The sequence below is a fragment of the Balaenoptera physalus genome (assembly GCF_965194825.1).
Source record: "Balaenoptera physalus genome assembly, chromosome: 14".
NCBI classification, from domain to species: Eukaryota; Metazoa; Chordata; class Mammalia; order Artiodactyla; family Balaenopteridae; genus Balaenoptera; species Balaenoptera physalus.
The window spans coordinates 53550068-53563744 of NC_138893.1; the positions used below are offsets into that span (position 1 = coordinate 53550068).

Below are 13677 nucleotides of genomic sequence, written 5' to 3' on the forward strand. Positions count from 1 at the left end.
GAAGAACTATTTATGGTGCATTTGGAGAAAGGTGATTATGACTCTGGTGTCTGGGGAGGATTTTCAGGAAAACCTAGGAAACCGAATCTAATTTAGACAGTAAAAAAAGAAACGGGCAAAAGGCAGGGCAAAGGTAACAAGATGATAACCAGCTTGTGATTCTTTTTTAACCCACCCAAATCAATAAGTCAAACAAACTCCCTGAACAGCCTATCAATTGGGGGCGGTGAATTTTACCTCCTGTGAGTCAGTTAATTGATAAAGCGGAGCAGTTAATGAACTCTTTGGTATCAGATTTAGATTTCATTCTATTGTAGCATAAGGTACAGAGAAGAAGGACTCCTTCACACAAAAACATACCCAGCCATCTCAGGCGTGAAGGGTTATACAGAGTTGTTTCAACAGCCAACTGGTCCCGGCCTCCCTGTGGTAGGACAGTTTGTGACTTAGAGTGCTGTCACAGGGGACATCCACCTCTAAGGTCTCCCTGAGTCCTGCCCTTCAAACCTACCCAGACTGAGCGCCCCATCCCTTCGTGCCCCCTCTAGGAGCCTTATCCTTTATAGCGTCTTCCCTTCAATTCCACCCTTTGCCACTGTCCTCCATCCACAGTGGGATGAGCGCAGGTCTCTCCTGCTTGAGCAAACCTTCCTTTGGTTCTTTTTTTTTTTTTTTTTTTTTTATTATTTATTTTTGGCTGTGTTGGGTCTTCGTTTCTGTGCGAGGGCTTTCTCTAGTTGCGGCAAGCGGGGGCCACTCTTCATCGCGGTGCGCAGGCCTCTCACTATTGTGGCCTCTCTTGTTGCGGAGCACAGGCTCCAGACGCGCAGGCTCAGTAGTTGTGGCTCACGGGCCTAGTTGCTCCGCGGCATGTGGGATCTTCCCAGACCAGAGCTCGAACCCGTGTCCCCTGCATTAGCAGGCGGATTCTCAACCGCTGCGCCACCAGGGAAGCTCCCTTCCTTTGGTTCTGTTTTCCCTTTTTAGTTGCTGTCCCTCCTTTCCCATCCTCTCCTCTAGGCACCACAATTCATCATCTGTGCCCCAAGCACTCTCTTAGCCTCCACAAGTCTGTTGAAGTTGCCCGTTTGTTTGCTCTGCAAATATTTACTAAATGCCAATACCCAGGTGTTGTTACTAAATGCACCTATGTTTCAGGCAGTTGCCTAAGCATTTTTACTAGCATTAGCTCAATGAATCCTCACAACCTGATGAGGCAGGAACTTTATTATTATCAGACTTGGCGGACAAGGAACGGGAGGTGAGAGAGGTGAAGTAACCTGCCCAAGGTCACAGGAAGGAGCTTTAAAGGAAAGAGCTGGGATTGCGACCTAGGCAGTCTGGCTCCAGAGCCTGCACTTTAACAGCTACCTGGTACTGTACTGAGGACTATGGGTTTTCTTTTCGAAATGTGTCCCTTCTTGTCTTTTTCTGTCTTTTTGCGCCGAGACCCTTATCACCTGGTACCTAAACTCTTTGAGAAAAGAAGACATTCACATATGAGCCCCTGAGATAACCCTATAATGACAGTAAATAAAATGAAGCGTGAGAACAAAATGAACTTGAAGATCACCTCCTGCGAAGAAACTGCACAATTTTCTCAGTACAACTTATAGATGGGAGTGGACAGGGCAGGCATGAAGACCTACAGCTGAGCACTGAATTTGATTTAGAAGGATTTCTGATAGGAATGGGGGAGTTAAGAGCTGTGGCTTCAGAATGCCCTCCCCACAAACCCTCCCCTTTGTGATATTCCTGCTGCCCCTACTCTACGAGTCCCAGTCCTGAGCTGTTTTTAAGGTTTGGCTTGAAGGGGACCTCCACCCTTTTCTGATTAAACCTCTTCTAGACTGATTATTCCCTTTCTCTACACTTCCCTTAGCATTTTATACAACAGGGGTGCATGTTTAAGAAACGTCTTATCTTCAGAGCAAACAGGTTTATGCCTTTTAAGAAACAGATTGAAGAAGTCAATAAAAGGCAGGATTTTCCACAAAAGACTTAGTGGCCTTAACGCAGTAGCTTCCGGGAATGATGTTTTGTTTTATAAGAGTGTTTATTGGCTATTTTGCTTCTCATACATGATCTAATTTCACCTTCACCGAATCCTTCAAGGTAGGTGCTATTCTTATCCCCATTTAGCAGGTGAGTTAATTGAGATTATTGAGGTTAAAGATCCTGTCCCAAATCACACAGCTAACAATGCAGGGCTGCCTGCAGAGCCCGTGCTCTTATCTATTACACCTCCTGGGACACATTGTTATGGGCAGGTCATTTGTTTTCCCTTCAGTTATGGATGGAATACCAGGAGGAAGCGCTGCATGGGAGAGTTTTGCTGCTTTGTCTGCACCAGCCTTCCTGGTGTTCAAATGGAGTGCACCTCAGAGTGGAAACCTCCCTGTGCTTCCATCTCTAAATGAGGCGGTAGCACTAGACCACTGAAGGCTGAGCTCTCCCGGGGCTGACATTCTGTGATTACTGAGCATCAGTGGAAGAGGGGGGAGCTAATTGAGTGAGTTAGTAATTTGGTTGCCAGGGTAACTCTTTCCTGATTGGAAGGTAGGGATCACAGGGTTTGACACAGGCTTTGCTGGATAGGAAAGTGGTGTCTGATGTGCACTCCATATTTCTGCTTCTGAGCTGGAAAAGGAAAGAGCAAAAAAGGGTAAAATAGAATTCAAATATTGTAGCATTTATGCCTAATTTAGAATGAAATCTTGGGGTGGCAGACTCTGGAGTTCTTTGTGAGGTGTGGCATTCTTTTCTCCAAATCACTTATTTGTCAATTTCCATGTTTTAGTTTATTTAGTATTTTTTTCATTGAGTTTATAGCTTTGGTCTTTTATCTTACCCAGGCCATTTTCTGTGGCCAGCTGTCTTCATAGGATGCTGAACATGAGAAAATGGTTACCGCATACCTGGCTTTCCCTAGCTCAGCCTAGGGATCTGGGGCATGGTTTTCCAGGGTTCCAATGGCAAGATCATCATGTTGGACAACTGCAGGGGTATCGTTTACATTGTAGTATATGTGTGGACTTCTGCAGTGAACAGTATTGGACTATGTATGATGGTATCAGGCTACTGGAAAGAGGCCTGAGCTGGATGACTAGAGACCTGGGTTCTAGGTTCTGTTAGGCCTTTGACTTCGTAAATGACTTTGTAGATCACTCTGCACTGCCCCCTTCCTGGAATATTTTTCCACCTATAAAATGGTCTGATAGCTTTTTTTTTTTTAATATTTATTTATTTGGCTGCACTGGGTCTTAGTTGCAGCACACAGGATCTTTAGTTGTGGCATGCGGACTCAGTTGCGGCATGTGGGATCTAGTTCCTGGGGGCACAGAGTCTTAGCCACTGGACCACCAAGGAAAAATGGTCTAGTAACTTTTAAAAATCATTAATGTAAACCCTGACTCATTCCAAAAGATGTCTTGGGGGTGACTAGTAAGATCTTGCAGGATTTTTAAAGATGGACGGTTTACACCCTGTGATGGTTACTGGGTTATAGTGCAGTTAAAGCACCTCATAGTAGGCATTAGTTTTCTCCAGTCTTCCTTTTTGAAGGAGGGGGTTGTATTACGTGAACCCTATGGTTGAGTCTAGCCTTAACCAATCATTACAAGAAGCCAGCACGTTTGGGGCAGTGGCATTGAATCATGGCCAACTTGGCCCTGGATTGCTCCTAACTCTTTGACCTCCAGGAAATCCCACCTCGTCTAAGAAGTGAGGACCTCAGGGCTCCTCCAATGCCAGGGGAAGTCAGCACCTGACCACTTTCCGTTTGCTCAGAGCCCAGAGGTGGTAGTCCATTGCATTGTTAGAGGCCCCCCTTCCTCAGTTTGTGTTAGCGCCTCCATAGTCACCATTCCTTTGCTGGGTGGCACTGGACTGAGTCTTCCACAACCCTTCCTGGGCAGGTTGTGGGAAATGGCTGGCTTGGTGTGTTCTGGAGGTACTTCTCAGAGACCATCAGGGTCTGTGTGTGTATTTGAAGAGAGAGAATGGGGAGGTATAAACAACAGGCATTGAGTCCAAAAGGGAGTTAGAAAATCAGGTCTCTAAATCATACAGCACTCAATCCAGAAAGCACCTGTGGGATCACAGCATGCCCTTGTTTTATGAGAAACCAAGGACCCAGTCGATTGGCTACCAAGGGACAGTCCTGGGAAGGAAGGGGTAGGGACTGGACTATTCATCTCCAGGATGTGCCAGTCACAAGGAACCTTTTCCTCATCATCTCATGTCTCATCTGTTGTACAGATGAGGAAACCGAAACTCAACAGAGGTTGAGCAACTTGTCCAAGGTCCCCATTTAATAAGGGGACTTGAACCCTGGATATCCTGTTGCCAGCATGTCTCCTTCCTGGAGGAAACAGACTAAAGTAACTGAGAACAGGAGGGACAGAGATGGGCTGCTCCGTCACTGCTTAGGGAGAGAATGGGAGTGAACGTGCCAAGGGCAAAGAGAGGAGAGGAGTCCTTTCATACCCTCCCAGTCGGCTTTCCCACTGCAGGTTTGCATCCTGAGCAGTCCCTAACTAAGAGCTGCCCCAGCCTAAAGGGCCACCTTGTGGAACAAGTCCACTTAATGACCATAGTAGAAAGAAAAAAGTGATAAGCCTCCCAGTCTGAAGTGACTGACTGATCTGATGTCCTTTGCTAATACAGAAGGAGCTTCTCCAGCACTGACTAGTAATCCAGAAGGCTCTAAGGCTTTAGTGAATGGGATTGGTCCAAAACCTGACCTCACTCTCATTTAATTTCATGCCAGCACCAATACACACCCAGCCACGCAGACCCTGTCTAACTAGTGAGCTGCTCAGACACAAAGGCGCTCTAATTACCATCCACAAGCCAGGCTGACAAGGATTTCAAGTGTTTTCATGTTTATGGAGATCAGAGAAACGTGTTCTGTGCATCTTTCCCACCGACGACAAGTATAAAATAAAACCAAAAACCCAACGCATTTATTAAAAACAGATATTTCAGTTAAGTTAACATCCTATAATCAGGATAGCCACAATTCCAGACACTCCGCTGCGAAGTGTAGGTATGTCAATAGCCACATCTGGATGATGAACATGCCATTGAATCTTATAAAACTAAAACACCAACAATACCGTCTTAGATCCTTCAGACTGAGTGAACGTTATGTTACAATCACTTCACCAGGTTCACAATGGAAAAGCCTGCAGCTTCTCCATTTGGAGGGTCACATTTTCTACTCGGTTTCCTTCACTTACAAAGGCGAGCTGGCATGGCTGGGGGAGGGGCAAAGGGAGGAAATCAACTCCATCTATCCAGGGAATTGCAGCTGTTATTGCAAAAGGCCCCGGAGAGCCCATTATAAGCTGCTGTGCTAGGCTGTGTGTCCCTGGAGTGCCCCGTCACGTGGTGTCTCCTCAGCCCCCAGCTCGGGGCCCCCAGGAGCGCCAGCGCCACGCGCTAGAGTAGGACAGCAGAGCCGAGGGGAAGAGAAGGGACTCGAGGCCACTTCTCGGGGCAGTTTCCGTGAAAGCCCGGGGCGCGGCCGCCCGCGGGAGGCACCGGCGCCCAGCACGTCGCCGCCTCCTCACACCCGCGGCGGCAGCGGTGCGCGTGTCCTCAGGAGACTCCAGCACTTGCAAAACCCCGCGCTCTACTCCGAGTACAGCCGGAACCTGGCGACTCTGCCCTGCTGGAGCCTCGCAATCTCGTGTGCTCCCAGGAAACAGCGATCTTGAACCCGAGAAGGGGCGGACGGGCTGTGAAAATACACTTTCGAGAGGACCGAGGGTTCACTCCGCGCCTCGCCCTCCCCTTTCCCCAGCACCTCTCGGCCCCACCTCCCATCAGCATCACAGGCGCACCGCCTTCCCCCGCCACTCAGAGAACTTCAGGCAGTTGCAAAGCGGGGGCACAGAAAAGGTTACGTCTATTCAATTCCCCAAAACGTCCTTTCCCAGTGCCGCGTGTTTTATATCAAGAACCAGCACCCCAAAATACACGAGATGGGTTTTTTTAAGTGTCGTAAAATTTCAAGTCTGGCAGTTTGAGGTACTCCCTGAAATGATCTACACAGGTTCCTCTCCCCCAAAGTGGATCAGGAACCAGCCCTGGAAAGGTAAAGCAAGTAACTGGGATCATCCTCGTCCTTTGGGCGTTCGGCGATCCTGAGAAGCGCAGACTGTGACCACATGGTCGTCAGGCTGGAGGGCCCGGAGAGGCTGCGTGGAACTGCACGCTGCGCCACCAGGACTGGTCACGCCAATGAGGAGTGCTGCTGACTGTGAGCTTGGGGGGCGCTCTGTAATCTGCCGTAAATAGGACCAAGGAAGTCATGTTTTTCAACCACATCGGGGCCCTCGACCTCAGTTCCAGCGAAAACATTCGCGATTTTTCGATTCTTCGTCTTCATTAGTTATTTTCCCGCTTCCAAAAGCGCGAGTTCACCAGTCTGAGTAGAGACGCAGCCCTCAGGGGCAACCCCTTGCCCTCCAGGCAGAGGCTGGCGATGTGGCCACTCTCGGGGTGTTTGTTAGCTGCCGGGGACTAGAACGCCGTCGCCAGTTCTGAGCTGCGCCCTCCTCCCAGACGAGCCAGGGTCGCTGCAGGCCGCGCGAGGGCTGCGGGGCAAAGGGGGCTCGTGCACTGGGGCCGACAAAGGGCCCAGGAGCTGGCGTCGGGGAAGTTTTGCGTGTAACTGCAGCCGTCGCGAATGAAGCCTCCGCACGGCCTCCTTGATGAGGTTCCCCGAGATCACGAGCTGCTGCAGAAGCCGGTGCGGGTCGTCGTCGCCGGTGCGGGCTTGAGGCTGTAGCCCGCGTCGCTGCTGCAGGCGGCGGGAGGCGGCGGCGTCCCGCAGCCATCCCCGCCGGCAAGGACCCGACAGCGGCTGCGGGACGCCTCGCTTGTCAGCTCCCGAAGGCCCATCAAGGCTGGGCTGAGAGGGCAATGGGGACAGCGCGCTGGGGCCTGAGGCGAGCTCGGCCACAAAGTAGGGCGCAGCCCGGCCCCGCACCCGGCCGCGGTCCCCGAGGGCGCAGCGCAGGGCCCCCGGGGGCGCCGGACCCCCAGTCTCGGCCGAGGCGGGCGGCAGAAGCAACGGCAGAGCCGGGGCTCGGGCCTTGTCCGCCCGCACCACCGCCGGGGGTCGCGGGGGCTGCAGTGGCGGCCCCGGGGGCGCGCACGGGGAGGCAGGGCGGTCCTGCGCCGCGTCCAGCTGTAGCGTCTCGCCGATCTGGGCCACCAGCCGGTCCACCTCGCCCGAGCCGCCCAGAGTCACCGACTGTTCCAGCAGGAGGAAGCTGTCCTCCTCCTCCTCCTCTTCCTCGCCGGCTTCCTCTTCCTCCTCCCTCCGGCACGGCATGGCCCCCCGCGCGGGCACCCGGAGCTCTGCGGGAGTCGCCGGCGGCTCGGCTGCCCCCGGGGCTCGGTGGGCCGCGGCGGAGCCGGGCGCGGTGCTGAGGCCGAAGCCGGAGCCGGGGCGGACGCGGAAGCCGGAGCCCGCCAGGCACTCTCGCCGCGCGCCAGCAGCCGCGGGAGCCGGAATCCTACCGGCTTGGGTTGATTTGTAAACAATGGGTGACGTTGCCGCCGGGCCCTACCACCGCGCCGGGGAGGGGTTGCGCCGTACCGTTGCGGGGCGGGGCGCCCTCTGGGCAGGGGTCCCGGGTGAAGCCTTGATGCCTCTGAGCTCTACAGCCCTGAATGCTGTCTGCGGGGGGCACTGGGGAGCCGATCCTCGCTCTCTCGGCCGGGCGTGATCGCTATTTCCAGAAGATGGACACCGGCGTGGCCTCTGTTGGTTTCTTCCACACACAAGCAAGGACACTTACACCCACACACCCACACACTTCTCTCCCTTAGGCGCGTCAACTCATCTGGTTTTGGCGTTTGCACCTTTGAGGTCCGGGATGCCGGCAATTTGGGAAGTGATGGCAGAGCGAGTGAGGCGAATGATTGGGAGGAGAAGGCGTCAGGCTAGGGATCTGTCTGGAGATTAGGCAAACGAAGCTGAAAGAGATGAAAAGGAAGAAGGGGACCTTGTGGTGCGATGGGGGCGGAGGATTGGGAATTGGCAAAGAAAGGCCACTGTTTCATGTTTTTTTGATCAGGAGTGTGGGTATGTGGGGACCTGGACTGGGGCTGTCATTACTGGAGAGGAGGTTGCTCGTCTTGGGAGGGGCGGCGAGCTAGAAAGTTCTTTTAAGAGGAATGCCTCAGCCCAGTAGGGGAGTATCCTTTCTGAGGGCGTAGCAAGAGAAGAAAATGGTCAGCTATTCGGATGGAAATGGAGATACGGCCACCGTAACCCTTCATGATATCATGGTTGGCTTAATGATTAACCAAGACTTCATTTTTTAACAGAAAGAGGTAGAAAACGATCCTTTACCGTCACATTGCCTGGAGGTTTAAAATCTTTATTCAAGATCCCAAACCCTCAGGCCTAACTTACAAACCTTACACTTGTAGGTAGACTTTTGGTGGACCAACCTTTACAGGGAAGGGATAGTATCAGGGTGATGGAAATATTCTAAAACTGGATTATGGTAATGGTTGCACCATTGAGTTTGCTAAAAATCATTAAAATGAGTGAATTTTATGACATGTAAATTATATGTCAATAAAGCTGTTTTAACAATTAGCTGCAAAGCATGCACACACAAACACAGAAAACAGGCGGTAGAGAGCTACTTTAAAATATGGAGCAGGGGAGTAGCATGATTTAGAAAGAGACTGGAGCCTGGAGATCCAGATAAGTAGAAACAAGGGTCTTGGTGGGCAGTTCCAAGATGATAATTACAGGAGCAAACGTTTCAGGAGGAATGGGATGGAGGGAAGAGGTGGGAAGTTGTTAAAAAAAGAGTTGGGCTTATTTTTGTCAAGTGTGGAGGGAAGAATGTGAGAATAAAGGAGGAAGAGGCAGTTTGAAGAAAGCAAATGAATTTTTTTTAAATTAATTTATTTTTGGCTGCACTGTGTCTTTAGTTGCAGCAGGCGGGATCTAGTTCCCTGACCAAGGATCGCACCCCGGGCCCCCTGCATTGGGAGTGTGGAGTCTTAACCACTGGACCACCAGGGAAGCCCCCAGCAAATGAACTCTTAAATCTTGGGAATCGGGACTTCCACAGGGTGTCATAAAAATCATCACCTCATTTAGTGGATTCCTTAAGATTTTCTTTCTTTTTTTTTTTTTAATTTTATTTATTTATTCATTTATTTATGGCTGTGTTGGGTCTTCGTTTCTGTGCGAGGGCTTTCTCTAGTTGCGGCAAGTGGGGGCCACTCTTCATCGCAGTGCGTGGGAAGATTTTCTGTATATGAGATCACATGATCTGCAGACAGAGATGAAGTTTTACTTCTTCCTTTCTAATCTGGATGCCTGTTATTTTTCCTGCCTAATTGCCCGGGCTGAAACCCCTAGAACAACGATGAAGAGAAGTGGTGAGGGCAGACATACTTGTCTTATTCCTGATCTTAGGGGAAAGCATTCAGTCTTTCACCACTAAGTTTGATATTGGCTCTCTCTCTTTTTTTTAAATTAAATTAATTAATTAATTAATTAAATTTTGGCTGTGTTTGGTCTTCCTTGCTGCGCGCGGGCTTTTTTGTTCTAGTTGCCGCAAGTGGGGGGCTACTCTTCGTGGCGGTGCAGGGGCTTCTCACTGCGGTGGCTTCTCCTGTTGCAGAGCACAGTCTCTAGGTGCGCAGGCTTCAGTAGTTGTGGCACGCGGCCTCAGTAGTTGTGGCTCATGGGCTCTAGAGCGCAGGCTCAGTAGTTGTGGCGCATGGGCTTAGTTGCTCCTCGGCATGTGGGATCTTCACGGACCAGGACTTGAACCCGTGTCCCCTGCATTGGCAGGCGGATTCTTAACCACTGCACCACCAGAGAAGTCCTTGGCTCTGGGTTTTCATAGATGGCCTTACTCAGGTTGGGGATGTTCCCTTCTTTTTCTGGTTTGTTGAGCATTTTTTATTATGAACGGGTCATCCTCTCTATTTCTTTATTTGAAATATATTTGACATATAACCTTGTGTAAATTTAAGACATCCCCTCATTTACAGTCATTCATTTGAGAGTGTGGTCAAAGCAGCACTTATTAGCTAGAATATTCTGAACCTAATTAGTTAAAATTTTTAAGTGAAAATAAGTAGCAGCAGTTTAGAATTTTTGTTTTTATTTTTTGATTCAAAATTTGTAAGCCTCATGCATGCATAGTTGTGTGTGTGAAAATGGTACAACCACTTTGGGAAAAGGTCTGGCAGTTTTTGTTGTTGTTTTTTTTAATAATTGATTTTAGGGCTTCCCTGGTGGCGCAGTGGTTAAGAATCTGCCTGCCAGTGACTACTGAGCCTGCGCTCTAGAGCCCGCGAGCCACAACTACTGAGCCCACACACCACAGCTACTGAAGCCCGTGTGCCTAGAGCCCGTGCACTGCAACAAGAGAAACCACCGCAATAAGAAGTCCACACACCGCAACGAAGAGTAACCCCTGCTCTCCGCAACTATAAAAAAAAAAAGGATTGATTTTATTTTGTTGAGTGGATGCTTCCTCTTACAGTGATATGTGTTTATTGATATAGAATGATGTCATACTGTTTAAAAAAATTTTTTTTAATTTATTTAATTTATTTTTGGCTGCATTGGGTCTTCCTTGTGGAGCAAGGTTCTAGGCAAACAGGCTTCAGTAGTTGTGGTGCACGGGCTCTTCCCAGACCAGCGCTCGAACCCGTGTCCCCTGCATTGGCAGGCGGATTCTTAACCACTGCACCACCAGGCAAGTCCTATATCTTGATATCTTGATTCCGGGTTTCCCAGGTGTATGCATGTGTTAAAAACTCATTGAATCGTACACTTAGAATTCACTGTATGTAAATTTTACATGAAAAGTAAAAACTACACAAATATTGATTTCTAGTTAATAGACATGCTGGGTGAAGTATACTGATGTTTGCAATTTATTCTCAAGTGCACAAAAATGTGAGATGGATTGATATATAGATAGAAGGATGGTTAGGACAGGTAGGTATATGATAAAGCATGTAGAGTAGAATGTTAATGTCACCGTATAACCCAGTAATTCCACTCCTAGGTATGTACATGAGAGATTTGAAAACATTTTAACACAAAAATTTGTACCCGAGTGTTCACAGCAGCATTATTCATAATAGCTCCAAACTAGAAGAACCTAAATGTTCATTAGCTAATGAATGGATGATAAAATGTTATCTATTCATACAACGGAATATAATTCATCATAAAAAGGAACTAAATAGTGTTATATGCTACAGCATGAGTGAACCTTGAAGACATTATGCTAAGCAAAAGAAACTAGACACAAAAGGCCACCTATTGTATGAGTCCATTTATATGAAATGTTCGGAATAGACAAATCTTTCTATCTACAGATAGAAAGTAGATTAGTGGTTGCCAGGGTTGGGAAGAGAGGGGAATTAGGACTAATTGATAATGGGCATGGGATTTCTTTTGGGGTGATGAAAATGTTCTGGAATTAGTGGTGATGTTTGCACAATATAGTGAATACACTTAAAACCACCGAAGCACACACTTCAAAAGTGTACACTTTAAAATTCACTTTAAAGTGAATTTTATGTTATGTGAAGTATAGCTTAATTTTTTAAATGCTAAAAAAAATGTTAATGGTAGAATCTAGGTAGAATTAGGTGCTGGGTAATAGGGTAGTTCACTGTTAAATTCCTTCAATTTTGTTGACTGAAAAATTTTAGAAAAAAATAAATAAAATGTTAGAAAAAAATAAGCCACAGAAAGGGGGTGATTACTTCTGTGACTTCTTTTAGAACTGCCCAGGACACAGAGGGCTGGCTCCGGGCTGACTATTGGGAAGGAAGGGAGGAACTGTACACCTTGCTGGCATGTTACCTAGTGCCTGACAGGGCAATCCTGTGGATTCACACTCCAGGGTTGAAAAGATATAGACAGTCTGCTGCGCGTTGGCTAAATTCTTGCCCAATGTGGAGGATTTCCAACTGTATGGCAGGAATGGGGCTTGCCACTGTTTTAGAGACCAGCAGCATCCCTGAGTGATGGGCCTTGGAAGCAGCAAAGCAGACACAGGCTTGCTCCTTTTCCCCTCCCTTCATTGCCTCCCAGCTCCCAGACAGGGAGGCTCTAGGAGCTGGGCTGGATGGGGAGGAGGGATTTGTACTGAGAGAATTTAAGAGATTAGGGGATTCACACTGAGATGCAAAGAGGTGCTAATGAGTTATTAAACACCTCTCTGTAGAGTAGCAGCTACAGAAAGCTGGAAACACTGGGAAGGCAGAAGTTGAAAATGTCTTAGAGACTGCTTATAGGGCAGGGAAGATAACTGTCCACTGGTTAAACGGGGTGCTAGGAATAGTCAGGTCTGTAACTCAGTAGTTAAAATGGATTAAAGGATTGGGCTAACACTGGTGCAACAGTGTGGAGTATTTTGCCATTTATAAAAGTAGAAAGGACTCAAGATTGGAAAGAAGGTTTAGAGGGATGCAGCCCCAGAGGTGGAGACTGGAGTAATGTACTGAGTAGAATAGGGTCCCTTCCAAATTCATGTCCACCAGGAATCTGTAAATGTGACTTTATTTGGAAATAGGGCCTTTGAAGATGTAATCAATGTAATGTGAGGTTGAACTGGATTAGGGTGGGCCCTCATCCAGTGGCTGGTATCCTTTTAAAAGAGGGAAATTTGGACACAGAGACACACAGGGAGGATGCCATGTATGGACAGAGGCAGAGATTGGAGTGATGTTTGCCACAAGCCAAGAAACACCAAGGATTGCCAGCAATCACCAGAAGCTAAGAGAGAGCATGGAGCAGCTTCTCCTGCCGAGTCCCCAAGAAGGAACCGACTCTGCCAACCGACACCTTATTTATATCAGACTTCTGGCCTCCAAAGCTGTGAGAAAATAAATTTCTGTTGTTTTAAGTCACCAGGTTTGTGGTAATTTGTTACAGCAGCCCTGGGAAACCTAGTGCAAGCAGTTTCAAGGAATTGTTTAAAATGTGTAAGCTATAGAGAGTCAATGGAAAAACTGAAGGCCTGAGAGCCTCTCTGATGGATTTTGAGTTATACTAGGCCCAGCCAGATCTACCATTACAACAGGAAAAAAGAACGAAGAGATGAAAAGACAAGGGACCACTACATCCTCATTGTATTTTTTAAAAAAATATTTATTTATTTATTTGGTTGCACCGGGTCTTAGTTGCGGCAGACGGGCTCCTTAGTTGCGGCTCCAGGGCTCTTTAGTTGTGGCATGCAAACTCTTAGTTGCAGGATGCATGTGGGATCTAGTTCCCTGACCAGGGATCGAACCTGGGCCCCATGCATTGGGAGTGCGAAGTCTCATCCACTGCACCACCAGGGAAGTCCCCCCACCCCACTCATTGTATGTTGATCATGGGTAAAAAAATGGCCATGTCAGGAACACATCTCTACAGGGACTATTAGGATGATCTTACATAGGCTGATGCAGTTAACGCTCTTATTTCTGGGACTGTAGAAAAGACTGTACTGCCCTTGCCAAACCATGGCAGTGGGAATAGAAAAGTAGATGCTCCAACTTACAGAGTGATTGGCTATAGGTGTCAAGGGAAGGCAGTCTCGGATCTGCAGAGGCTTTGTGTCTGTCTGGATGGCTGGGTGTCAACAGAATCGGAAATTAGGAGACACACGG

The 13677-nt window shown here is 48.4% G+C and overlaps 2 protein-coding genes across 4 annotated transcripts in view; one reads left to right on the forward strand and one right to left on the reverse strand.

Moving 5' to 3' along the window:
• ARHGAP19 (Rho GTPase activating protein 19) overlaps positions 1-13677 on the forward strand; it is an 83372-nt gene that overhangs the window by 3718 nt on the left and 65977 nt on the right. The window lies entirely within an intron of this gene.
• Positions 662-7600, reverse strand: FRAT1 (FRAT regulator of WNT signaling pathway 1). Its single transcript, XM_082423937.1, has one exon. The coding sequence runs from the start codon at positions 7346-7348 to the stop codon at positions 6518-6520; it is 831 nt and encodes a 276-aa protein (XP_082280063.1). The 5' UTR covers positions 7349-7600; the 3' UTR covers positions 662-6517.